Source organism: Trichomonas vaginalis, chromosome V (assembly GCF_026262505.1).
Source record: "Trichomonas vaginalis G3 chromosome V, whole genome shotgun sequence".
Classification (NCBI taxonomy): Eukaryota; Parabasalia; order Trichomonadida; family Trichomonadidae; genus Trichomonas; species Trichomonas vaginalis.
Window position 1 is genome coordinate 20058001 of NC_067207.1, and position 27084 is coordinate 20085084.

General features: G+C 30.2%; 10 protein-coding genes across 10 annotated transcripts, besides 3 other annotated features; 5 read left to right on the plus strand and 5 right to left on the minus strand.

The window, feature by feature from the left end:
• Positions 1 to 2783: 2783 nt before the first annotated feature.
• Positions 2784 to 2852: a mobile genetic element.
• Positions 2853 to 3478: 626 nt separating this feature from the next.
• Positions 3479 to 3515: a mobile genetic element.
• A 123-nt stretch (positions 3516 to 3638) lies between these two features.
• On the plus strand, positions 3639 to 4067 carry TVAGG3_0369320 (protein of unknown function (DUF814); the record flags this gene model as incomplete). Its single annotated transcript, XM_001330106.2, has 1 exon — positions 3696 to 4067. One exon carries the CDS (start codon positions 3696 to 3698, stop codon positions 4065 to 4067), a length of 372 nt encoding a protein of 123 aa, XP_001330141.1.
• Positions 4068 to 7452: 3385 nt separating this feature from the next.
• TVAGG3_0369330 (ATPase activity, coupled to transmembrane movement of substances) lies at positions 7453 to 9990 on the minus strand (the record flags this gene model as incomplete). Its single annotated transcript, XM_001330105.1, has 1 exon — positions 7501 to 9990. The coding sequence occupies one exon, from the start codon at positions 9988 to 9990 to the stop codon at positions 7501 to 7503; it is 2490 nt and encodes an 829-aa protein (XP_001330140.1).
• A 277-nt stretch (positions 9991 to 10267) lies between these two features.
• Positions 10268 to 11305: a mobile genetic element.
• A 12-nt stretch (positions 11306 to 11317) lies between these two features.
• On the plus strand, positions 11318 to 13855 carry TVAGG3_0369350 (ATP-binding cassette transporter subfamily A ABCA family; the record flags this gene model as incomplete). Its single annotated transcript, XM_001330104.1, has 1 exon — positions 11318 to 13855. One exon carries the CDS (start codon positions 11318 to 11320, stop codon positions 13853 to 13855), a length of 2538 nt encoding a protein of 845 aa, XP_001330139.1.
• Positions 13856 to 14023: 168 nt separating this feature from the next.
• TVAGG3_0369360 (uncharacterized protein) lies at positions 14024 to 14916 on the minus strand (the record flags this gene model as incomplete). The annotated part of the gene is made up of 1 exon (XM_001330103.1): positions 14236 to 14910. One exon carries the CDS (start codon positions 14908 to 14910, stop codon positions 14236 to 14238), a length of 675 nt encoding a protein of 224 aa, XP_001330138.1.
• Positions 14917 to 15123: 207 nt separating this feature from the next.
• On the minus strand, positions 15124 to 16551 carry TVAGG3_0369370 (methyltransferase, FKBM family protein family; the record flags this gene model as incomplete). The annotated part of the gene is made up of 1 exon (XM_001330102.1): positions 15404 to 16528. The coding sequence occupies one exon, from the start codon at positions 16526 to 16528 to the stop codon at positions 15404 to 15406; it is 1125 nt and encodes a 374-aa protein (XP_001330137.1).
• A 456-nt stretch (positions 16552 to 17007) lies between these two features.
• TVAGG3_0369380 (glycoprotein 38 family) lies at positions 17008 to 18114 on the minus strand (the record flags this gene model as incomplete). The annotated part of the gene is made up of 1 exon (XM_001330101.1): positions 17008 to 18114. The coding sequence occupies one exon, from the start codon at positions 18112 to 18114 to the stop codon at positions 17008 to 17010; it is 1107 nt and encodes a 368-aa protein (XP_001330136.1).
• Positions 18115 to 19263: 1149 nt separating this feature from the next.
• On the plus strand, positions 19264 to 21163 carry TVAGG3_0369390 (decanoate-CoA ligase protein; the record flags this gene model as incomplete). Its single annotated transcript, XM_001330100.1, has 1 exon — positions 19264 to 21153. One exon carries the CDS (start codon positions 19264 to 19266, stop codon positions 21151 to 21153), a length of 1890 nt encoding a protein of 629 aa, XP_001330135.1.
• A 614-nt stretch (positions 21164 to 21777) lies between these two features.
• TVAGG3_0369400 (uncharacterized protein) lies at positions 21778 to 22273 on the minus strand (the record flags this gene model as incomplete). The annotated part of the gene is made up of 1 exon (XM_001330099.2): positions 21833 to 22273. The coding sequence occupies one exon, from the start codon at positions 22271 to 22273 to the stop codon at positions 21833 to 21835; it is 441 nt and encodes a 146-aa protein (XP_001330134.1).
• Positions 22274 to 23371: 1098 nt separating this feature from the next.
• TVAGG3_0369410 (uncharacterized protein) lies at positions 23372 to 23978 on the plus strand (the record flags this gene model as incomplete). Its single annotated transcript, XM_001330098.2, has 1 exon — positions 23372 to 23905. The coding sequence occupies one exon, from the start codon at positions 23372 to 23374 to the stop codon at positions 23903 to 23905; it is 534 nt and encodes a 177-aa protein (XP_001330133.1).
• A 2311-nt stretch (positions 23979 to 26289) lies between these two features.
• On the plus strand, positions 26290 to 26709 carry TVAGG3_0369420 (Hect, E3 ligase catalytic domain family; the record flags this gene model as incomplete). Its single annotated transcript, XM_001330097.1, has 1 exon — positions 26290 to 26709. The coding sequence occupies one exon, from the start codon at positions 26290 to 26292 to the stop codon at positions 26707 to 26709; it is 420 nt and encodes a 139-aa protein (XP_001330132.1).
• Positions 26710 to 27084: the final 375 nt, after the last annotated feature.

A 27084-nucleotide genomic window follows, 5' to 3' on the forward strand; every position in this document is an offset into this window, starting at 1 on the left:
CTTATTATTTTATTTTCATCAAAGGATGATATGCCAGTTCAATATATTCGACTTACTGGGGGTAAAAACACTTTTCCTGGTGTTCGATGTAAACCATATACTCCAGCCCACTCATTCCAGCTTTGGATTCGATTTGACAAAATGTCAATTTTCCATTTTCTTCCTTCTTTAAGAATTTGCTCAGCATCCACATACAGGAATTATATTTATCCAGATGTAATATTGTTTATTGTAATGTTTTTAGAGTAATCATAAATAAAAATATTTAATAATAATACATATTTAAAAATATAAAAGCGAAATATGCGCAAATGCTAAGTTCAAGTATATTATTAATTAGGGAATTTAAAAATAGGGAGTTTGATGAACTCAATAATGAGTTGTTTCAGATCGCAATTATTGTAAAATCTGTAAATTCAAAATATTGTATGAGATATGTCAATTTATTGTAGTCGTCAATCTATTAAAAATCTATTTTTGGCATTGATTTTCACTAGTAACTAACATTTTATGAGGATAATAATAATGTTAAGTACACACTTGATAAGATTATTTTGAACCTCGTTCTTTTTGGAACAAAACCGAGTAGAATCAACAACAAGAATGAATTTTATGGCTGGAGGAAGACAAATATGTTTTTTCTTTTTCATATTATTCTCTCTTCGAAGATGCTCGTGACTACGCATTCCTCGACTGCTCACTATTTCATTTCTCCTTTCATAATTCTAATTTGGAAAAAATTACTTGCTATTAATATTCAGACAGTAAAAAATTAGTATAATTTTACAAGAGTATAATTATATTTTGCATATTTATGAAAAAAAGGTAATAAGTGTTAAGATGATTTAAAGTATTGCATACGATAGGATCTCTATCAAGAGCTGTATATCCTGGAGGGATTAGGTAATGAAGTGGTTTGGCTCCGAAGTTGACAGAAACAGTATCTGGCTCTCCTGCATCTGCATGCCAATTTCTTGCTCTAAATAAGCTTAGATTCTCGTAGGGTTTGATGTAATATCCTTTAATTTCACTTTCTGTTCGAAAATCAATTCGATTAGTAAAGGCATCAAACGAAATTTCAATTGTAGAGTCATTTTTCAATGATTTTAAGCCAATTGGTTTGTAGCACTCAATTTCTGCAATAAATCCGTAATAATACGTTGTTGAGTCAGGTAGAATTCCTCTGGGAAATAGTGCAAACGAAAAATCTTTATTAAAAGCAAATCCAGCTAAATAGAAATTCGGCCCTGATATATGTGTGATTTCATAATACCAGCGACCTGGTCTAGTTCGTTGAATACTTGAAATGAATACTGAACCATTCTTAACGAGATTGAACTGAGTATTTTGCTGGACAACTACAGACTCGCTGACTAAATTTATTTGTGATATTTCAGGTTAATCAACCAACTATAATCTTACAAATTAATTTATGGCAAAATTTTCACGACTCTGTTTGATATCAATAGCCATAGCGAAATCAGCCAAAAAGTCAGTCCTTTGATTAATGAACAATAGCATAGTAATAGTTTATATGGAGTCACTAAATGAACTCGATTAAATTTTGCGAAATGTATTGAATTTACTTCAAAAACATAAAAATTTAAATTTGTCAAGGAGAAAATTTTTTGGATTCATGGTGTGAATGAATGACATGTCTCAAAGAAGACATATAATATGTTTTGAAAGTACACTTTTTATTTTGAGGTAATTCCCTTTAAATATCGCAGGTAATTATTCTTTCTTCTATTTTCCTTGGCAAGTACCCTAAGGTATTCACATCTCATAATATTCTTGAAGATAATTAAAATATCAAACCAATAAATTAAGTTTGATGTAAGTTTTTCCTATTATGTATCGAAAATCTTCAATATTTTTCGTGTAATCCCGACCGTATTTCATCTGAATAACTTAAAATTGTTCTGCAATTTTTGTTAATTATTAAAAGCTATCTCTAAGCGGTTGGGATGGTCTAAAATAAATCTTTCTGCAAATATGCTTACTACTGACAATCTTTTGAATGCTGATGATGTTAATCAAAATTAATAATAACTGGTTTCGAGTTATTTTTGTATGTAGACTATCGCGTTTGGTCTGCAGAAAGTATTACAGCAATTTAGTTTTTCCAAAAAAAAATTGAAATCAGTAAATCTAATAGTAAAAATGTAGATTTGGTATATCATACCGAAATGCATCACTAGCAAAAGTGACATTTGGCTCCAATTTTAAATTAGTGGATTTTGTGTTTATTATTTAAAAAAATATAATTGATAAAATATAATTAACATTAATAGAATAATATGGATAAGATTTGATAAAAAACAATCATAAATTTTTTTTTGGGCGCCATATAGAGAACTATAGTCTGCGAGGTACTGATTCTATCCATGTACCTCGCAGACCATAGTTCTCAGCCAAAATGGCTGAAAATTGCTCACAATTGTTGAAATTGTGAGCAATTTTTAGCCGTTTTGGCTAAGAATTGGAGGGTGTGAGTACTATAGCATGTAATAGTATCTCACACCCTCCAATTCTTCCTATGGCGCCGAAAAATTTTTGGTGAAATGCGACGACATTTCACCAAAAATTTTCGGCGCCATATAGAGAACTATAGTCTGCGAGGTACTGATTCTATCTATGTACCTCGCAGACCATAGTTCTCAGCCAAAATGCCTCTAAAATTTGTATACCTATAAACTCAAACTTCAATATATTCAATTTTATTTTTATAATTAATTTAAATATGTCCATATAATTCTAATGTTTTCTTTTAATTTAAAAAAGAGTGTAGGACAAACTATCCAGTGTCACTTTTTATTAACCTTATTTTAAAAAATTAATAAAATATATAAAATTTGATCATAAATAAAATCGTTTTAAATTACTTCTTCATTTAAATTATAACAATTATTTTTGGTTTTATATTTTTTTGGATCAAATCCATTTTAATAGAATTTATATACTATTCATCTATTAGTAAACACTACCGTATATTATTTTTTAAGCTATCTTATTTTTTGAACTTTTATTCAAATCTTTGGTCGCAAGAAGAATTGCATGATAAATAAAAACATTTAATCAAAGTCAATTTTATTTTTCATATTCAAATGGACTGAGTGTTAACATTTAACATTTTTTGCTAATTGTCGTCAAAAATTAGGCGTAAAGCAAAAATTGATATTTCATATGGTTTTATGATAGATAAGCATTATATTCCCACTCATTATATTCGTAAATTTTGAGGTTTATCCTTCGCTTTTAAGATCATTGAATTTGATTTTTATATAAAATAGTTATATATTAGAAAATAATATGAGTTTATGTGATATTATTTTTCAGAAGATTTCATTCTATATGCCTATGAAAAGTACTCTCAAAACTAACTTTTTCCTAATTATAATTAAATCTAGAATATTGTATTATGCTTAGTATTATTTCATTTTTCTCATTCAATTTAGAATTTACAAATGTCAAAAAATTGAGAGCTGTCACTTTTGATGAATTTCTGTTTATTACAGTATATCATAGTTTTTTTTTGGTTTCGCAAAACATCCAAAAACAAATATGCTATAAAAGTGACAATTTTAGCAAAACGAAACCCTTAGTTCAGTTTGTAAAATTTTCAATAAAATTTTTAGGAAAAATTTTACAGTCAAAATTTTTGGTTGATGGAATCATTTCATTTTTAGTACAACATGAGACTTTTCACCAGCCAAACAGGACTTACTATTAAAGTAGGTGAAAATGCAAAGGATAATGATAAGCTGATTAAAACATCTCATCAAGATTCTTTGTGGTGCCATCTAGAAAACTTACCTTCACCACATGTAGTTATTGATTCCTCAAATCCAGATACAGATACAATCAGTGATGCTTACCAATTAGTAAAGTTTTTCTCAAAATATAAGAACTCAAATCAGCTACGAATTATTTCAACCAAGATTAGAAATGTCGATAGAATAGACTTATCAAAGCCAGGACTTGTTCATCTCAAAAGTTCTCCTAATAAAAAATCTATCAAGACAAACGTCAATACTCTAAGGAGACTCGGCCTCTCTGCTGAATAATAAATATGTTTGTAATTTTCTTATATAATTTTTACATTTAAGCCATTTTTAGTTTTAGTTGAAGAAATCTTTTTTGATTGAATACAGTTTTAAATGGCTTTTGGAAGTAATCAAAAAGTTTTTCAATTTCCTCCTGAGATTTCTTTATGTGGCACGAGTTTGATTTAATTTTTCAGACTTTATGTGGCACGAGTTTGATTTAATTTTTCAGCTACTAAAATTTAATATTTACATAAGTCGGAACTTCTAAAATTTTGCCATAATTTTCATGTTTCGGACCCCTATTTAAACTAAATTTCAACAATAAATTTAGTAAACAAAAATTTAGTTGTTGAGCAAAACACACAGTTCAGAGTTTGCAATGGTTGTCGTACTCTCAAAAGTAATCTTCAACGAACAACACCAAGCCGCTGGTATTATGAAATTACACATATATCAGGGGACAACGAATATTTAGCAGGTTTTGAATTTGGTCTAGACCATAAATTCTTCTTTGCATTATATCCACAAAGCTTTTTGCCAGATTCGTCTGTTTTTTTATCTTGGATGTACTGCAAAAATTAAATCATATCAACCCATTGGATTTAAATCTTTGAAAAATGATTCCACTATCGGCATCTCGTTTGATGCCTTTTCTAATCGTATTGATTTCAGAACAGAAAGTGAAATAAAAGGGTATTACATAGAAATGCTTCAGAAACCGAGTTTCTTCAGAGCAAAGGTATGGCATTCCGATCAAGCCAGCGAAGATTATTTGTCAGTCAACTTTGGAGCCAAGCCTTTTTATTACCAGATTCCTCCAGGCTACACAACTCTTGATCAAGATCCAGTAACATGTCAAACAGTTAATAGTCTAAATGTGTATTGTCATTGTTTCATAAACATTCTAACAGTATTTGCACTGCTATAGCCAACACCATTATTTTCAATTTTTAAACAATTTTTTCATCAACTTTGTTTTATGATCCAAAATGAATGAATTTGAGTATCAATTCACATGTAAATTCTCAGCTTAAGCTTAATTATTGAATAAATACAATTATTTAAGATCAAAATAGTAAAATTTACAAAAAAATAGCAATATTTTGCAGACATCAAACTTGTATTTCGAATTGAAATGCGAGTATAGCATTAGCCTAACTCATATCAGAACTGATCAAAATTTGTCAATAATTAGCTGAGGTTTCGGATGGATGTATAATCCGAAATTTCAAAATTAAACTTAGTTAATAGAAACTTAGTTGTCAAGCAAAACACACAGTTCAATGTTTGCAATGGCTGTGGTTATTATGTAAGTAATCTGAAACGAACTACACCAGGTCGCTGGTATTATGAAGTAACACACATATATGGAGATAATGAATATATTGCAGGCTTTGATTTTGGCTCAGACCATAATTTTTTCTTTGCATTATATCCGAAAAGCTTTTTGCCAGATTCGTCTGTTTTTTTATCTTGGATGTACTGCAAAAATTAAATCATATCAACCCATTGGATTTAAATCTTTGAAAAATGATTCCACTATCGGCATCTCGTTTGATGCCTTTTCTAATCGTATTGATTTCAGAACAGAAAGTGAAATAAAAGGGTATTACATAGAAATGCTTCAGAAACCGAGTTTCTTCAGAGCAAAGGTATGGCATTCCGATCAAGCCAGCGAAGATTATTTGTCAGTCAACTTTGGAGCCAAGCCTTTTTATTACCAGATTCCTCCAGGCTACACAACTCTTGATCAAGATCCTATTAAATGTTTAACATTCAATCATCCAAGCATATATTGTTACTATTTCTTAAACACCATGACGGTATTTAATCTGCTTAGCTAAAAGTATTATTTATCATTTTTGAAAATTTTTTGCATCAAATTTTTGCATTTTTAACCCAACGGAGCCAATTTGAGTCTTTGAGGCCTTGCATACCATTTATTTAAACATATACAGTGCCAAAACACATCTAAATAAAATCAATAATTTAAGAATAATATTTCATCGGGACATTGTGCAGAAAATGTGGTTGCTTTTCTTGTTAAAAAAACATATCTAGCATTAGTTCAAAACGGATCAGAGTTCATCAAAAATTTGCCAAATGTAAACATGGTTTTAAATCACTATTTTAACACTAAATTTCACGCGTATATTTAGTTGGCGGAACTAAAGTTGTCGAACAAAACACCCGATTCAGTCTTACTGCGAAAGGCCCATTTTATTCTAGTAATGTTAACAGAACGACCCCAGGTCGTTGGTATTATGAATTTACACACTTTTCTGGGCCTAACCTACATTTAGCTGGATTTGAGTTTGATACCAGCAATGTTTTTGTATTTGCGATATATCCTAAAAAACTTTTACCGGATTCAACAGCTTTTTATCTTGATTGCCAAGCAGAAGTTCAACCTTACCAAGCACTTGGCTTTAAATCATTGAAATCTGACTCAACAATAGGAATTTCTTTTGATTCCTATATAAATCACATTGATTTTCGAACTGAAACCGAAACAAAAGGTTACTTCATAACATTGAACAAGAGTCCAAAATTTTACCGAGCAGTTATTTGGCACGCAGATACAGGTGATCCAGATACTGTTTCTGTCAACTTTGGAGCCAAACCATTTCGATATCCAATTCCTACTGGGTATACAACTCTTGACAAAGATCCTCCAGTTTGTAAATCAATTATCCTTCACAACGTGTATTATCATTATTTCATAAGCATGATAAGCATAGTTAAACTATCGTAAAGCAATTTCATTAAAAGAATTTCTCATTAACAGTTTTTTTTTCATTTAAATCTTGAGAAATCATTTGATTTTGTGACTAATGTCAAAATTACTATTTTCCGTTTAAGTGCTAATACAGCAGATATATTAGTTCCAAGCATAAAATTTTTTTAAAAATGTTTTATTTATTGAGCCATTTTTGAACCGATTCATTCGAACAAAGCCTAAAATATCTAAATAATGATTGTGTATCACTGTACTCATGTAAATTTTTGAGGACCCAAGTTCATAAATTTTTTTGTGTGAATAACTTACTTTATCCTTGAGTGTAATATGCATTATATATCTTGGTTTATATGGGTACCTATTGCTATAGGAATTTTCCTCAGTGGCTTTTTTGATGACGAGATAGAATCATATATAGAAACTCTTCTCAAAGTTTAGATGACTTCTTCATGGAGTCTAAAGGTTCATAGTTCCCAATTTTTTTTCAAGGATCCAGGATTTGCTTCATTAAGTTGAATTATATTCACTATATGAACTAGTATATTTCTCTTGAGGCTTTTGGCAAGCAAAATAGAAACATCTATAATCTCCTGAATTTGGACGCCATCTCTGAATTGGGATGAGTTTCTTATAGTCTTCTTACTGATTTATTAAACTAATAAACTCGCATTTTTATTATTTATACAATAAAATTCATACAAAAAAATAATTTTAATTTGATTCAATAATTCTTAGCAAAGTATCTTCTAACTGTTCAATTGTGAATGTGTATCTTTCTATTCCAAGTTTTTCATCATTGTCATCAAGGTAAATAAGTAGATCCGATATCTTGCTTGTGACAGGAACCATCACAGAATTTTCTTTTTCTTCATTCATTACTGCGTCAGGAGCAAATTTCTTTATTTCTTCAAATATATCATCCATTCTTGACTTCTCACAAACGAAGCTAATATTGTATCCACACTTAAACTTGCTTCTTAGTTCCGTTGAAGTTCCAATGAACGGAATTTTTCCTTTTGAAACAACGAAAATTCTTGAAGAAACAGCTTCAGCTTCTTCCAATGCGTGCGTTGTAATTATACAAGTAGAATTCTTAAGATTTGATATTGATTTCCATATCAATTGTCTTGCCTGCACATCAACACCAGCTGTTGGTTCATCCATCATTATAATTGGTGGATTTCCTAACAAAGACATAGCGATACACAATTTTCTTTTTTGTCCTCCAGATAAATCACCAGCTCTATTTGGAAGCATTTCTTTCAACTGCAAATTATCACAAAAGAAATCAATACTTTCTTGAAGAACTTGTTCATCTAAACCTCTTATTCTTCCAAATATTTCTAAGTGTTCTCTTATTGACAAATGTTTATAAATCACGTTATCTTGGAAAACAATTCCCAAATTTTTGTTTGTTTTTCCATAAGAAGAATCTTCTAAATATATCTTTCCATTTGTCAAAGGAATAGAACCACTCAAAACATTTAAAATAGATGATTTTCCGGCACCATTTGGACCGATCATTACAATGATTTCTCCTCTAGAAACACCAAAAGAAACAACATCAATTGCGTTTTTGTCAGATTTCGGATATCTTTTCATTACATCTTCAGCGACAATTATTTTATCACCCTCCAAATCATGTAAATTAGTTTGTTTCTTCTTAAACAAATTCTTGAGTTTCAAAGGTTGATTACCAAACTCTCTATCATTCACAGCATTAAAGAACAAAAACAACAAACCCCATAAAACAAAATCAATAGGTAACCAAATAAAAGAATAATAAATAGGATATCTATATTTTTCTTCTTTGATATCTTTCCATCCTATTGGAGGTCTATTCAATCTAACTTCTTCATACATAACAGCAATACTTAATTGATATGAAACAAAAGGAATCAAAGAAAACAAATGTTTCGTTACTTTTGGTCCTGTTAAAGTATAAACAGAATTCATGTAACTAAAGAAAATACAAGAAATCAAGAAAATAACAGTTAATATTCTAGCACCTGATGCTTTGTTAAAGAAAGTAGAAAAGAAATTCTGGAATTGTATATAAGACAAAATAAATAACATCGATAAAACAAATAATAAACTAAAATCAGTGCCTGCCATACATAACCATGTACTAAACAATATATCTATAACAAGATAAGGAACAAAACACATACAAAATGTTGAGATATTGTTAACTAACCAATACGATGTCTCTGTTGCACCCATTATGTAAAGAAAAGTCATCATATGAGATTCTTTGTCGTTCAAAACTAATGATAAATCAGGTAATGATGCAATAACAATAGGTATAGCTGAAAACAAGGCAACAACAACATCGATTTGAAGCTGATTCGTTACTTTTGGTCGATGCATTTTTGATGTCATGATATTAGGGAGTTTGAAGCCTTCTGAACTGTTCTGATATGGCCAGAACTTCATGTGCTCTTGTAAATAGTCCTTTTCCGATTGATTTACATCCATATTATTGATATAATCTGTCAAAACGTCGTTTAGCTTTGCATTTGTAGTTTTTAGCTTTTCTCCAACAGTTTCGTATGCGAGAAGGGCCATGAAATCGACGTTAATATGGTAAGTAAAGAAGTTTGTCTGTGATTCAAAAATATGAGCGGTTAAATTGGACCAATACGTCTCATCGTCGGCATTATCCCACCAGATGCCAACAGAGAATGCTTCATTTTCGTTAATTCTCTCAATAATTCGTTTATATTCTCTAACGTATACGAATTCTCTGCTTACATTAACAAGACGTTTGAGGCTTAGTATAATACTTTTAGTTTTTTCATATTTTTCGTAGTCTAGGACTGGCAATTTTGTTGCTCCCCAAGTTTTTGATATTAATGACCTTAATGTCTTTGAATTGGAAGGACCAGCAACATAGTTACCACCTTTACCCATTGTATACATTTGGTTGTATATTAAAACGATATTTCCAAATAATTCGGAAGCATTTAAGAATTTCGTTTCCGTAACAGCCTCATGAGGGTTATTAGCAAAATTCCAAAATACGGCAAGAATCGATATAATAACTGTTGCAATAATTTCGGAAGCAATAACTCCTTTGTCTCTAATTTTATTCAAAAACGATCTACGAAACAAGCTTCTTGTCTCCTTGAAGAAGCTGGGGTGTCTGTTGTTCCACGATCCGCCACTAACAAGGTGCTTTGTTTCTTCACTTTCAAACATTCTGTTTATTGGTATATCAATTCAATTTCGATTTCTGACAGTATTATCACATAATCTGTTGCACAGACATTTTACGATTTAATTTCAATAATAGATGAGATTTTTGATTGAATGGCGAGTGTTCACAAAAAAAGTCGCTAGAAATACTATCACTGACAACACGGAAATTATTAATATTTGACACTTTATGATCATAAAATTCGAAAAACGATAGATATCCTCTTTTTATTGTATTCCTCTCAATTTTGCTAGTTTACGAAAAAAACTTTGATCTTAAGGGTGCACCCGTATGTACGTTTATTTGAGAGGAGGAGGATTACCCTCTCAATTTTGAGGGATTCGTTAGTTTATTTTCTCGATGAATATGCAATAAAATTTGATTTTTACCTTATCAATATACTTCATATAATATACACATGTTCATGTAAAAACTTTTTTCCAAAATCCTCAGGAATTAAGGGATTTTTGAATTTTAAGAATTTTTTTCGAATTTTTTCGAAAAAAAAATATTTTCAGAACAGCCTTAACGGCTAAGATTTAGGAACAATGTTAAGTATCAAAAAGAAAGGAGGTCTGATATAGACAACATATATCGTTGAAGGTTGAAAAAATCTCTAATATTTGAGCCCAAAATTTCAAATTTTAATTTTTGAAAAAAGAGGCCACCCGTATGTACGTTTATTTGAGAGGAGGAGGATTATATTTTTGAAAGGGTGAAACATTATGAATATGTTAATTATATAATAATATGTATTATTATAAAAAAGAAAAAATAAAGCACGTTAAAATTTTTCTTTCTTGATTTTTTACAAAATCTACTTAGAATTATGCAAAATATGACTAAATAATTATAAATTTCAAGTTAAATTTTAATTTTGATAAATAATTTAAATTTCAAAATATCAAGTTCAGTTCGACTATGTATGTAGTAATTCCTCAATAAAGTGCCAAAACCCTATTAAAATATATGAACATTTTCAACATTTTAATGTTTTTATTTAAAAATTTGTTGGAATATGAGCTTCAAACAATTATTATGTAAATAAAAATAATTAAATATATGTATTTATTCGTATTACAACCGTAGTAAGTCGATTCTTCCTTTCTTCTACTGAGGTTTGAATTTGATTTCGAATTGTAAAGAGATTCAAAGGGAAAATACTAGCGGATAAAAACTACCTCCATGAAAGGGTCATAATGGAGTCAAGTTGTATTTTTTGATATTTTTTGCTTTTCGAGCCTAAATAGGTAGCCAAGATAATGCCTAAAAATAAGGTTCTAAATTCTGAAGTTTACATGATCCTCTCGTGTGCACACTTAATATTGAATGGATAATTGTATAAATTCTTCATCCAAAGGAGGAAAATACACAAGAATGTCAAACGCTTGGTATGATAAACTCGAAATAATGCAGTTCAAGGCCATGTTTTACCGTAGATGGATCGGAGTTAAAAGATCTATTTTTTCTGCCTTAATAAACATATTAGTGACACTTGCAGTATCATGCTTAGCCATTATAGTTAAGATTATGATGGATTCTCTCTCACAAGATGACATTACTTTGTACAATTTTAACGCTTTTCCCTTAAAACCTAAAGCTTTAGCGATCGTTGCCTCAGATTATCCAAATAACTTCACAAATAAGCCATTTCAGCGCAAATACATAGACGTTATCGATGATTTATTTTTATATGATACAGGATATCATCCGGATTTACATATTTTCGAGGATTACGAAGGCGCAAACGAATATTTTGTTGAATGCAAGAATGAATCCGTATTCGTTGCCATGGGGATCGGTTTGCCAGAAGAATTTGATTTCAATGGCGGAAATAACCTTACTATGTTATGGAATGACTCAGTAGAAACGACAAGTAATTCAATATACTTCCCGAACATGTCATATATCGCTTACACGAACATCTACAGAATCGAAATCGCCATGTTATCGCAACGGCAAAATTTATCGGAATTTCCCTTCTCTCAAATTTCTGACAATTTAAGTTCATACATTCTAAAAGAGTACAAATCGATTGGTCTTGAGAAACATGCAGATTTTAGCATGATTTGGTCACTTCTTAACAAAATCGCCAGAGATTATATGTTTGCGATTTTTGCTCCTCTTTTAATCTCAGCCGGATTAACATCAGTGATTGTTACTATCATTGCTGTACCTATTACCGATATACAAGGTCCAATAAGGAACTACATGATCTCATGTAACTTGAAAATTTTCCCTTATTGGTTTGTTTTATTTGTTTTTGATTTTTTGTTTTGGATGATTGAAATCACTTTAGTATGGTTAGTTTTTGTTATTTGTAGAGTGAAATTCTTCAAGGATAATCTAGGACCAACATATTATTTATTGTTTATTTGTGGGTTTAGTTTATTATTGTTTATTTATGTTATTTCTTTTTTGTTTAACAGTCCTGATTCAGCATCAAGAAATGCTTTTATTGGTAATATTATTTTATTAATTATTCCTTTGATTGTTACTTTATCTTCTATTGATTTTAATGATCCTGTTCGCTCATTTGCGAAAACAGAAAAATGGGGATGGTTGTATTGTTTATTCCCTCCTTTATTATTAGAAGGATATTTACAACAAATGTTTACAACATACGCTTATATAAATACAGGATTAGAAGCGTATTTCGACAAACAATCTCCTGCGAGACCTTATTCTATATTTGCTTTTGTTGATATAATTATTTATTCATTGATTTTGTTTCTAATAGAAAAATGGAGAAAATATGTTCAAAGGAAATCAGCAAGAAGTAATTTTGGTGATTATCATGAATTCTTTGAAACGGAAAAGAGAAAACATCCTGTAACAGAAGAAACTCATCAAATAGAAGAAGAAGTTGAAGTTAATCATAATTACGCAGTAAGAATACATAATGTTTCAAGGATGTTCTTTAATACTGAAGGAAATCCAATTTCTGCTGTTAATTGTGTTTCTTTAGGTATAAAAGAAGGATCAATATTCGGTTTCTTGGGTGCAAATGGTGCAGGAAAAACAACATTGATTAATATGATAGCATCTATGTTACCTCCAAGTGATGGAACAATCAAAATTAATGGAAAAGATATAACTGTTGAAAACGATTCTTCTCTTTTAAGTGTTTGTCCTCAATTTAATACTCATTTGTGCATGGATATGACTATATGCGAACATATTCATTTGTATTCTTTATTGCATAAATTAACTAAAGTTCAAGAAGAAAATGAAAGAAGGAATTTGTTATATTTACTTGATATAGAAGATATAAAAGATATTCCAATTAAAAACTTGTCTGAAGGAGATATAAGAAAACTATCAATCGCATTAACATTTCTTGGTGATGCAAAGATTATATTATTGGATGAACCAACAGCAACTTTGGATCCTGTTTCAAGAAAACAAGTTCATGATATGATACAGTTTTACAAGGGAAAGAAAACATTTATGTTATGTACTCATTTGTTGTCTGAAGCTGAAACATTGTGTGATACTATTTCTATAATGATAAGAGGAAATGTTTATACGATTGGTTCTCCACAATATTTGCAATCGAAGTTTGGAACTGATTATAAAGTTGATATACAATTGAATGATGAAAGTGAAAGGACATCGAATTTGGTTGATAGTTTCTTCGAAAGAGAAATTCCAAGTGCTGTTTTGTCAATAAAAAGACCATCAGCAAGAATTTACAATATTCCTGCTTCATCAATTAAATTGGGATATCTTTTCAAGAAAATGGAAGAAGGAAAAAAGGGTGACAATGGTTTTAACTATTTCACTTGTTCATCTTCTTCTCTGGAAAAGGTTTTCATGGAAATTGTGAAGATTTCGGAAACAGAACAAGATAATACAGGAATCTAATTTTTTTTCATATATTTTATGTTTGTATGTAAACAATTTACATTATTATTAGATTTTAACTTAAAAATACAAATTTCACTTATTTATACAATGATATAAACAAAATTATTTTATTAACATGTCTAAAATGAACAATAAACCATAATATTAAGTATTTCATAGTAGGTGAAAACAATGAGCTTAATTTCATCAGTAATTAATTCGTATTCATTAGAAATAGAAGTCAATTTTCCTGTAACAATAATTTTTCTTTATTCTAGATTATAGACAATGAATAATCAATACATTTCAATGATATACCAAGATTGTATCACATAGAAAATAAAAAAAAATTTTATAATTTATTAAATTTTGATAATAAAATACTAATTTTAGTAGATTTAGTTAATCTTAACATTGCCATTCTTTGAAATGTGTCCAATGATGCTGACATCATCGTCATCATCGTGATATGAAACAAAGTTTTCTTCTCCGCTTTCTCCTTCATCGATGACCTCTCCAAACAAGTCGAGCTTGTTGATAGCGATGCATGGAGGATCTCCTGGGCATGACTGGTCTTGAATTAAACGGACGTACTTTGCCTCGTAAGTTTCTTTGAATTCGTAGCTCTTTTCCTTGCAGTACTTCATGTCGTAGTCCTTCTCAACCTTGTGAACATCTTTCCATGTTTTATTATCATTTGAAATTTGAAGGGACCAACTGAAGAGGCAGCAGCGTACACAGTAGTGGTAATATTCATCCTCGCAACAGCATTGTGCAGTGCCATAGCAGCAGCCTGCTCTCACAAAGTAGCCGTGAATTTTGAATTTTCTTGAATTTAGGGAGAAAGTAATCCATGGATGCTCTTCATATGTGTGTCCGCAATTTGAGCACCAATCATATTTCTTATCCCATGGATAAATAGCGTATTCTGGCTTTGTTAATTGTAGACTTCCGTTTATGTACTGTTTTGATGATCCACTAGTTTCTATAACAACAATTTTGTTATCATAGACCTTACTGAATATTCCATTACTTTCTATACTTGTGCACAATGAAGTAAACAATGAAATCATTTTTTTTGACACTTTTATATAACTAATATACTGAAAATCAACTAATCGATGATAAACATTCAATTGTGATATGAAGAAACTTTGATAAAATGATCAAATAAAGTCATTTGAGTAGTTTTCGCAAACTAATTCTTATATCTTATGATATTTTATTTTTTTTTTCTCTATTTGAAAAGCATCAATGCATGAACTGCAATTATCTTTCCTCAATTTTCTAGATTTGGATTTGTAATGCTTTAGTTTGAAAAAATTCAAGATTTCATAATTAACTTTCCTTTATTCAATGAGTGTATAAGACCGCTATGAGATTGAATATAATTATTTTGATTTTCAATCTCATTTGACGACGCTTGCATATTGAACTCCTTGAAATTAAAAAAAATATTGTTTGATTTTTCTGTTTAAACGGATGAATTCATAAACAAATAATTTTAAAATACATTACTTTTACAAAAACAATTATTATACATATAGTTTCATTATGAAAATTTCATTATGAATAAGAATAAGCAGGAGGAACATAAGATTTGATTTCATGCCATTGTTCCTGTGTCTGGGGTGGATAGAGGACCTCAGCGGGGAAAGCGAAGATTCCAAACTCTCCGAGTGCGTCAATATTAAAAGCTCCGACATTAAAATAATAAATGTAGTTAGGAAATGTCATAACAAACTCAGGAATTCCGAAAAATTCTTCCATATTATGGTACATTTGGAATGCCAAAACTGGTCTTTGTTTTTGGATGGTTTTTGCAGCTCCTAGCGCTGCTTGAAGTCCGAAACCTTCAACATCTGCTTTAATAAAGCCAACTTCGATGTTGTGTTTCGCTACTTCTTCATCAATTGTAACAATTTCGACTTTTGTTCCCGAATCTCGTTTTTTAGGCGAAGTTATGCCACTTCTGCTATCATGGATGAAATAGGAGTCATGTTTGGCACCAACTCCGTAGTTAAAAGCTACAATTTTATGGTCCATCTTGTTTATTTTTGAATAATTTAGTAAATCTTTATAATTTTTAGCGCTAAGTTCGTAACTGTACACTTGTTTGTTCGTATATCTTGCAATATATGTTGCAGAGTCACCAATAAAAGCGCCTGCGTCAATAAAATATTTTTCTCGGATATAATCTTTGATTTTTGAATCAGCATCACGTAATCCATGATGAAATATAGTAAGCTCTGGGAAATAGTATTGGAGAGTGAAATTTTCTTTTGAATACCACCATTTTTCATTGATTTCTTTTTCTATAAAAGGAATTTTATATGGACAGAAGAATTTTTGATTAGTTGATAGTATACATTTCTTCACATAATCAATTGGTCGTCTCTCTGTAGCATTTAAAGTGTAAGAATAAGTAAATATTTTTTCTGCGACGTAATTAAGTGCTCTATTTTTAAATTTATTGCTTATTCCATGAATTAAATTTCTGTTGCAAAAGTTTCCGCCTTCTAATGTTAGATCGCGTATAATTCCATCGCGGATTTTATCGTGATAGTGTTGGATTTCGATTGTTACATGAGGATTAAAGTATTGGACAACAAATGTGAGAGTAAGGAGAATCCATACTATTGTTCGGGCAAATTTATCAAAGAGCTTGGCTGTTATTGAAGAAAGTTTCATTAAAAATGATTTTTTTGGCATTGTTTAAAATTCGGAAACAAAACAACTATTTAAAATGAAAAATATTCTTTTTCAATAAATTAAGTCCGAATTTTTTGAATTAAAATGAATCTCTAAATTTTCGCCATTTTTGGGAATTGATGCATATCATTGTGATACTCATATATGCATTTCCCAACTTTGTTGAATATAACAAGGGTTTGACAATTGATTCTTATATATCATATTTTGGTTAAAATTCAAATGAATTTCTGGCATAGAAACATAAATAGCAGCCAAAACATGTAATTTAGATATGTTAACATCTATTATTACAGTATAATAACATTTAGCATGTTATTCACTTAGATATCAATAATTAGGCGATTATCGTAGAGTAATACCTGAATACACTATTTTTTCTACTATTTGAAGGTTCATTATACATTAGTGTTAAATGAGGATCATAAAAATAAAAAGATAACTACAAACTGAATTGTTTAATTATTTGGTTCCTTTTGTTCATTACCACCATCAGATGGGCTTGCACCAACCTTCTTTGGTTTGATAACGAAGAAATAGACGCAAACACCAACAATGGCTGCAACAACAAGAATGACGACAATAACAATAACAACAATTGCCCAAACAGGGAATTTGCTTTTATCTCCAGGGAATTTTTGATCAATATTGTCTTTATCGAAAACGCCACCCTCTGTTGACAATGACGCATGAAATTCAGGGAAGAAGAATTCGGTTTCTTCTTCTTCATCATCTGCACTTGCACTGGATGTCAGTTTGAAGCTAATTTTATTATCAAGGTTATATTCAGACTTTGGTTTTGATGGAGGATCTGTTCCTAATTCTTTAAGATTGAGCCAGGCATAAAATATCGCAGTTTTGGCTTTTCCGATTATTCCTTCCATTGCTGTTTGATCCTTCCATTCCAGTGATGAAGTAAATCCAGCGTATTTACTTCTTTCATAGGAAAATTCTCTCTCTTTATTGTAAAATGCAATTCCATTCACGATAACTTCTTCAATATCTCCACCTTTTTGCGAGGCATCGTTTATTTTCCAGTTTATATATACATTAAAAGAGTCCTCTGGTTTTGAAGAGACCTCGGTTTTATATCCTAACTTAAAATGATATTTAGAATCAAGCACATTTAGTGTTAAATCAATGTAATATGAAGGATTAACGCCTAAAATTTGAACCTTTGTTTCTGAATTTTGATCATTTGGAATAATTTTTGTAACGGGTTTTCTGTAAATTAAATGATAGCCCACGATTGAATCATCATCAACTTTGAAATCCACCGCTCCTAAAGCTGCAAGAGCATTATCATACTCGATTTTCTTCCATGTATATCCTTTTGATGAATTTTCTGGAATTTTTGAGATAACTTTATAATTTGATTTTGAGGCTAATATAAAGCTTCCTTCAACACATGCGTTTTTACCTTTTGGAATTACAATAGTCTTATAATTATATTTAAGGCCATAAGAATAATCTGGCGCGATATAATAAGAATCACATTCAGATTCTTCGAAGGCAGTCCATGGTTTCAATGCATATATTGATGGAAAGTCTCCAGACTGAGCCATTCTTGTAGTATGATTTAATGCATGCTGGAATAGTTGCATTCTCATTCCAAACATATTATGATTTCGGTCTTAATTCGTTTTTTTAAATTGAAACGGCTTTCAAAACCGTAGCTATTAGTTTTTTTATCTAAATAAATATAATATGTATGTTTGTATAATTCCCATTAAAATTATGTAATATGATATACGACTCAAAAAGTCGTAAGAAATTACTTCATAATATTTTGTCTATTATAAATTCCATGCAGATGGCAATTCAAATACAACAATTTTTTTCATACCAATGTACGACTCAAGTCTCTCCTTCAAAATTATTTTTTTAAAAAAAAACGAAACAGACCCGTTTAATTCAGTTCAAAAAAAGAAACTAGAAGAGCATTTGTTTATTATGAATGATTCTTATGGTAAATGATAGACTACGGAGTAGTCAACATTTAAGTAGCGAAATGATTATATATTCCTGCAAAGAAACAGGGATATGCTTTAGAGATATGTTTGTTTGTCTGAAAATGGAAAGAAATCCACTAAGAGAATTTTTTTGTGTATTTTCATCAATAATTTTCGAAGGCTTAATTGATCTTTGAGCTGGTATCAACAATATATTATGTAGTAAGAGATATTTAGAGTTTGCACTGATGTTAAAACATGCATTAAGTTATTTGGTAAAACATTTTTTCACCCATTGTTCACGACTTATTCATTCATCATTCATTCAAAAATGTATAATACTTTCGAATCAATGATTTAAATTGAAGATCATTTGTTTCAAATAACTTACATCATTCAATAGAAATTGGAAGATGAAGAATAATGATGAAATCTTCTACCATGGTAAGCAGTTGCAAATTCTAGACTACGTGAAACAGTTAGTGATAAATTATCATAAAAACATAAAATTTAATCTAAGTCCGAATTTTTGAAATGAAACGAAGCTTTCAATTTTTTTTCGTAAGCTTGTTCAAATTGAAATATTAATAAATGATTTATATATAATAATCTAGCATTAACGATTTTGATAAAAATTTACAAAAATATTATGATCGGTAATAACCAACATATGATAAATGCGATGTTAAAAAAGTTTATGGACTTTCTTCACTCTCAAAATTTTGGAGAAAGTGACTTTTATACAAATTATTTTTTACGATCATGGATTCCAATTATCAGGGATCCCTCTGTCATCCTATTATTGATGAAGATGATCCCGATGGATCCCCTATATACATCAATTCCAGCGTTCTTACAAACGACGTTATTCTCGGACGTTATCATGGTTTTCCTGAGGCAAAAACAGTTTCAGAACTATTTCTTTCATTCACTTCTAAGTACTCCGAGTTCAAGTGTATGGGAGAAAGGAAAATTAACCCAAATGGATCATCAGGAAACTACATTTGGTATAATTATTCACAAATTAAAGATATGGCTATCAATTTCGCCTCAGCAATGCAATACAAAGGTATAAAGAAAGGAGATCACGTTGGAATATTTTCTCAAAATTGTTTATTTTGGCATATTTCAGAGTTTGCAACACATCTATGTGGCGCAACTGTAGTTCCGATCTCAGATCGCCTGGGAGCAGACACATACAAGACAATTATCAACGATTCTGATATAAAAGCTATAATTGTTCATGCATCTGAAGTGAAAAAACTCGAATCTCTGAATCTCAATTTACTTTTCACTGTTATCATCTGTATCGATCTAGTTAACCTTCCCGATAACGTTTTTACTAATACGGAGTTCGTAAACCTCGGAAAAGAACATATCTCTGAATTTTCCCAAAACGAAGTCGACGAAAGCGACGATGCATACATAGTTTATACATTTTCCGATCAAGGTCCTAAAGGCTGCATTTTGACTCATAAAAACATATTAACAAGTGTAAATTCGATGTCTCATATTGGAGCATCGATAACTACGGAAGATACATTCTTATCATACATACCACTCGCACATATATACGATATCACCGTAGAATTACTACATCTCGCTCAAGGAGCTTCAATCGGCTTTTATTCAGGTAATACAAGGATACTAAGCGAAGATATAAAATGTTTACGACCAACTATATTATGTGGAGTACCAAGAATCTTCAACAGAATGTTAGATGACTTTAATGAATTTTATTCCAAATTAAATGCGCTTAAAAAGTTCATTATCAGCCTCGCATTGCATTATACCGACGATTTACTGAATATTAAGAAGTCTTCCTTCATTATCGATCGACTTTTACTCAATGATTTCAGAGAATCAGTCGGAGGAAGAGTTCGTTTGATCGTAAGTGCAGGAGCGCCGATAAGAAGTGATGTTTACAACTTTTTGAAGCGAATGATTACTCCTAACATCGTAATTGGATACGGATTAACGCAAACTTCAGGTGCAGGAGCAATACAAGAGGCCAATACCGGTAATGGATTATCAGTTGGTGCTGTTAGTGTCGGAGTTCAGTTGAAACTTCGAAAAATTGATGGATTAGATTATGATCCAATGAATTCTCCTCCTTCAGGGGAAATCTTGTTACGAGGACCTTCTCTGTTTAAAGGATATTACGGATCCGCTCCTTTTACAGACAAATGGTTCGAAACTGGAGATGTTGGAACGATAATAAATGGAAAATTGCAAATTGTCGACAGAGTGCGGCCAAACATCAAAATGAGTCAAGGAGAATATATCCTCGTACCTCAGTTAGTCGATAAATACAAAAAAGCCAACGGAGTCCAATTTCTCCACATAATTGCGGATCCTCACTACTCCAGACCCATCGCAATCGTTGTTCCGACACCCGAATGCATCGATGAACTCAATAGAAGTGGAATTACTGACGTTGCAAACTCGCAAGTTGCTGCATCAGAACTTTTGGAGTCATTGAACAAATGCGCTGATGAAGAGAAACTTAGATCGTTCGAATACATGGCCGGAGTAATAATTGAGACAGATATAAACGCAATTTACGCTGTAAGGTCTCCGAGTGAAGTTTTGAGGTCAAAATACGCTGCAAGAGTGTACGAAATATACGAGAAACTCAATAACCCTAAGTAAAATATTGTTTGTTATTTCTTTCTAATAATATCTAATTGTTTTTATTTAATTTACATGATTTTTTGATAAGACAATGAAAATACACTAATACTGTAGAAGGAATATAAATCTCATTCATTTTTATTCAATTATTTGATGTAATTCCCAAATTCTTATTCAAATTTTTAGTAAAATTCACATATAATGTCATAAAACCATGATAATTCATTGAAAATGTAGAAGATCTTCCTTTTGATTCGTTTAACTCAACTTTTGATGCTATTTTTCAACTTGGTTTGACATTTTAAGTTGTATTTTCATCTAATGGCGTACAACCATAGTAATCAATTAATATTGCAATAATTATATATTTTTTATTCCTTTTTATTAGGTTATTCATGAATTTTTGTTGCATCGTTTGATGTTGAAAGTTAATTGTTCATATATTATGATTGAAACATGAAAATCACTAAGAGGTGCAACAATAATGTATTAGTTTTTCTTTTTGATTCAATTTTTCATAATATTTTCAATCAAATTTTGATATTTTTACCGAAATCATGCTATTATTAATAACAATATTACAAAATTTCAGCATGGATTTTTTGTGCTGATGTGTTATCCTTTAAAAAAATGATAAATTTTAAAATTATTATTTAAATACAAACAAAAGAACTAATATTGATAGGAAGGAAAACTATTATATTTGAAGAGGTGATTCATTCTTCAACTGAGGATCAAGATGCTCATTATATTGGCTTTCAATGATTGCATCTTGAGTATTGTCTGCATCATCATCGGAGTTGTTGTAGAACATGAATACACCGATAACTATTAATACACAAACACCTAATACTATATAAAATATGATCATAGGAGTTGATGTAAGTTGAGTTTTGATTTCTTCTGTCAAAGATTGAGGTATTTCTTCCTGTGGGAAACTCTGTTGAGCTAAGTTGTTTAGATCTCTTGTTGATACACGGAATTTAGTGATTGAAGGTTTCGGAGTTAATGTTTTTAGAGGTTTTCGAGGAATTCCTACTTTAAGCAAGCTAACTTTCTCTTGGCTTTCGATACCTGCCGAAGAGACTTTCTTTGGTTCTGTAAGGGAAACTATAAGGCTGAATAAGAAAAAGAACATTAAACAAATTGAAAAATTCTGACATGAGCGGAATTTAGTAAACTTCTCAAAAAGAAAATTTAGTCTGAATTATTTTCAATTATTATCGAGATATTATTCGTGACATGCCACTGTATATTAATATTTCATTTTAAGGGTACTTTGGAAACGTACAAAAAAATTCAAAACTTTACAAATATGAAAAATCTAGAATTATATACATTTTAAAATAATAGAATGTTATCCAAAAAGTTTAACAAAAGTGACAAAAATCGAATTGACCATAAAAAATTTCACTCCTAAATCTTTTAGATTCTGAGCAAAAGACTTAAAATACTATGAGGAGACATTGTATGTTTGAATATGTATAGATCATTAACTTTTACAGGGATAATTTTTAGGCAAAGTTTTTATTTGAGGGAAATGAATAGCATATATACTCATCTACCAGAGAGTGTATATGCGGTTCTGTTAGATTCAGGTTTAGTTCATTATATTATGTAAATATGAATTTCAATGATGATATAAGTGTTTAACAGATTCTAAATCACGTTGTCTTGACCAGTGCGCTTTCCTAATGGTAGGAGATCTATTATCTTATATATATTTCCGAAATTGTTTTGTTTAAATTCAGGAAAGTATAGTATCAGATGCATCCCTATTAGGAGTAAAACAATATTATCAGCGCCTTTTCCATTTTTGAAAGTAAATAATAAATGAATGATTAATGAATTAATGAGTTGCCCGTGAAGCATATACGCATCTTTGATATACACCAGCTCAGAAAACCAAATGTAAGAACTGTATTTAGAAAGCGAACGAATCTAGAAATCCGATCGAATTTTTGAATTCCCAACCTCATTCAAATTTTGATAAGTATACATTTTACAAGCTTGGAAAATCTGTCAAAGTTTATATTATATAAGGTGTACATCGATTATATGTTCCGAAAACAACATCGAATATTTGTAAAATTTACATAAAAATTATCTCAATTTTTCAGAAAGATGGTCCATCTTTGACACTTACAAATATTATTGTTAACATTATTATCAGCATGTTGAATAAATGCGAGGCGTAAATAAAAGTGACACCTAAAATCATAATTCAATTAATTAAATGAGTAAGGCTCTATGGTTTGCATTTGATAATCCCGATGATACTCCGGTGATAAATCATGTATCAAAATATCTTAATCAGAAGGTGAAAAGAACCTACAAAATCTCAACAATTCCCAATAAAACTGATCGATATCCAAAAATCAACATATCTAAGCTTCAATACTGTGATATCATAGACATTCATAACCAAAATATCCAAGAAACAATGGATGCAATCCTTATAAATTTGATAGATAATCATATTCCCTTTAAGGAATCTGACTATGAATCTCTTCTTGATATACTCACAAATACAATGAAAAATCCTAGAGAAAACCTCTCATTTCGTATAGTACAAAAAGTTTTTGAGCAAATCACTACTAAATCTTCAGAATTTTTACATCTGGACTCCAGCAGAAACCTTCTTTTCCAGACACTTTACCATGACGCCATTGTTGCTGGACTTTTCTATTATTTTAACTCAGATTTGACAAAACTCAAGAATTCTTTGAAGGCACAGATATTACGAATGATATTGCCTCAATATTACTAAAATTCCTGCCGATAAATGATTTTTCCCAAAATACTCTTGAAAATATTTTCAAAATAGAATTGAATCAGACAAACATCGATTTGGCAATAAACAGAATCCATGACTTTTCTAGATACAACATTAACAAGCGGATATTCCAATTTCTTACCGAAAATCTGGAAATTGTCAAACGAAATCCTTTAAACTTCAGTTCTTTCATCAATATGCTCATCAATTCAACAGTTGAAGAGGAAGATGAAGAAGAAAACATTACTCCTTTAGCCAGAGAACTTTTCCAAATAAATTCTCCAAATTTGGACCAAAAAGAAGAATCAGAATTCAAAGATTTGACTTAGGACTCAGAAATTATGACCAAATTCATTCAATTTTGTTTGAATGACAAAAATAAAATTCCTCTATCGAGACAGAAGATCATTTACAAGATTTTGCAGTATACATTAGTATCCATAGCCAAAAACATTGGAATTGCAGGACACATTCGTGATTTGGCCATGAAAAATTTCAATAATGAAAAAATTGAGTTAAATTCAATAGACAAGACATTGATACGAGGTCTTAAGAGCATAAGAAATGAGATTATACACTCATACAGACAAATGGATTCTCCTGAAGAATATTTTGAAATAATTTTATCAAAAACTCACTTAATTTTACAATTAAACCCCGGAGAATTCGATGAAAAACAATCTCTCGCAAGAATAGATGAGCTTACAACCTTTATTATCTCAGATTTGACAGCAAATGAAATATCAAATTTAATTGAGAAACAAAATGAAAGAATTAACTACAGAACAATTGGTTTCAGATACTTAAACGATTTTCTGAATGTTTGCAGCGAAAAAGATGAAGAAATCATTGTAAATGAACTATATTTCCCTCACGAAATACAAGAAGGAATACAAATAGGTGACAACAACCATTGGAATCAATATAATGAAGTGTTAAATGATCTTTTCAAAACTTTTATTAAAAAATCTGATAAAAAATATTCCAGATTAGTTGTTCAAATGCCATTCAACGCTAATCTACTGCTTAGTTATTACAAGATTGATAATAATATAATGAAAAAGATTGTTTATTTCGCTCAACATTTCCAGATTTTCCCAGATGAATTCAAATCTTACGCGAAAATTGACAAAATCTTCTATTATCCATGGTCATTCATTAGAACTAATAATGATATCCCTGTTGACGATGTTCTTAGTCTCGAAATCGATGACAAAAAACTACTTTTCGTTTTTTATTCAATTTTGAGAAGTCAAAAAATTGAAAAATTTGACATTTTTAAGTTTTTCAATTTCCAAAACGAGAAAGAATATTGTCACTTGATTCTTCACAAGCTACTAGAAGAAGGCTCAGCAAATAGGGAACTTATTTTAGACGAAATCCACAAAATTTTGCAAAATAAAGTTCAAAATGAAAAATTGAATGACTTTGTTTACAAAATTTTGACACCTAAAGAACAGGAGATCATAGAGAAATACAACTTGTCGAATCTCAACCAGTTCATCATCTCAAAACATGAAAATGATATATTTAAGGTTAATTTACAAAAAGTGCCATCATATGAATTTGTCACTTTTCTTTGTTATTTGATAGACATTGATGAGAACGAGAAGACATTAGATATACAAGAAGAAGTAGAAAAACTTCTAAAAACTATTCAAGAAGACAAAATTTTAGAAAAATTGTTTTATTTGGCTTTTTCTTTCAATTCTTGTTCAATGGACACTATTTTATCATTTGTTAAAACAATAGAAATCAGACATGACTTGAGGAAGCCGCAAATCATAGCAAAATTCAGTTCATGTCTTGAAAAATTCAACAAACATTTAACTGTCAAATTTTTTGAGAGTTTAGAAAGTTGTTCTGAAAATTTGATGTTGATGTTATTAGAATTATACATTGTTAAGACACATGGAAACATTAGTTTGATTACAGGAGAATTAGCAAAGAGATTATTCTCTATTTCTATATTACATGTTATTTTGGAGAGATATTATGATTATTATTTCTTGAGGATTTCGATTTCTTTGGCAAAAATGATTTCTGAAATCGCTTCTAAAAGTTTTAGGTTGACAACTATGATACAAAACACAATTTTGTATGATCCGTCAACAACTAAAGAAGAATTCAAGACTTTAATTAATTCTTTCTATCCAATAAACAGAGAAGTAAACTACGATGCTCTCAAAGCAACTTTTGATTCGCCTTACGATTTCCCTCCTTGTTTGTAAAATTTGGTGACGGTTTTTAACAAAAAAGTGACAAAAGACAATTATTTAACATATTTACAAAAAGTTGCTGAATTTAGACTTAAAGAACTACAAGATGCTATGCAGCCAATCATTGAAGGATTTTGTGTTTTGTATCCTTTGAACAAGATGAAATTATATCCATCAATTATCAAATTATTGTCTTGTGGAGATGACGACATTCCTTCGAAAGTTTTCAAGAAACATTTGGTCTACAAGAAGATCGATTTGCCATTGATTAATATGCTTGTCGACGCTTTCTCTGAGTTGTCTCCTGATGAGAAACATCAATTGTTAATTTTCATCACTGGATCTGCAACAATTTCGCCTTATTCTACTGATAAAATCACTGTTGAAAAGGCGTGGAGTGACAGTGGTGGTTGGAATGGTTATTTACCAAGAGCTTCAACTTGTTTCAAAACTTTGTACTTGCCTGAATACGATTCTACTGAAATCATGATTGATAAGCTTAGAAAAGCGATGTACGAGTGCTTGATCACTGATAACTATAGATATTTCGATGATTCTATATTCGAAAACGACGAATAATTTTTATATTTTTATGTATTTTTTTATTAAATGATTTTGTATTTTATTTTATTTGGATATTATTAGTTTTTTTATCATATTAATTACCTACAAATATAAAAATTAAACTCAATAAAGCAAGACTTGGTTCCTAGATGTGTGAACATTAGTTACATAATTGAAAAAAAGTCGTATTATAGTCAATAAAATTATTTTCACAAAATTGTTTCTTATGAATCTAAATACAGCTCTATTAATTCAAATAAAAAATTTATCGGAATGTTTATTAACTGAAAAAGATCGTACATGTACAATATTCGAAAATTAAATTTTGATAAAGCTGTAGGAAAGCGTCAGTTAGAAATATGGCTATATATCATTTTGAAGGTTTTGTTA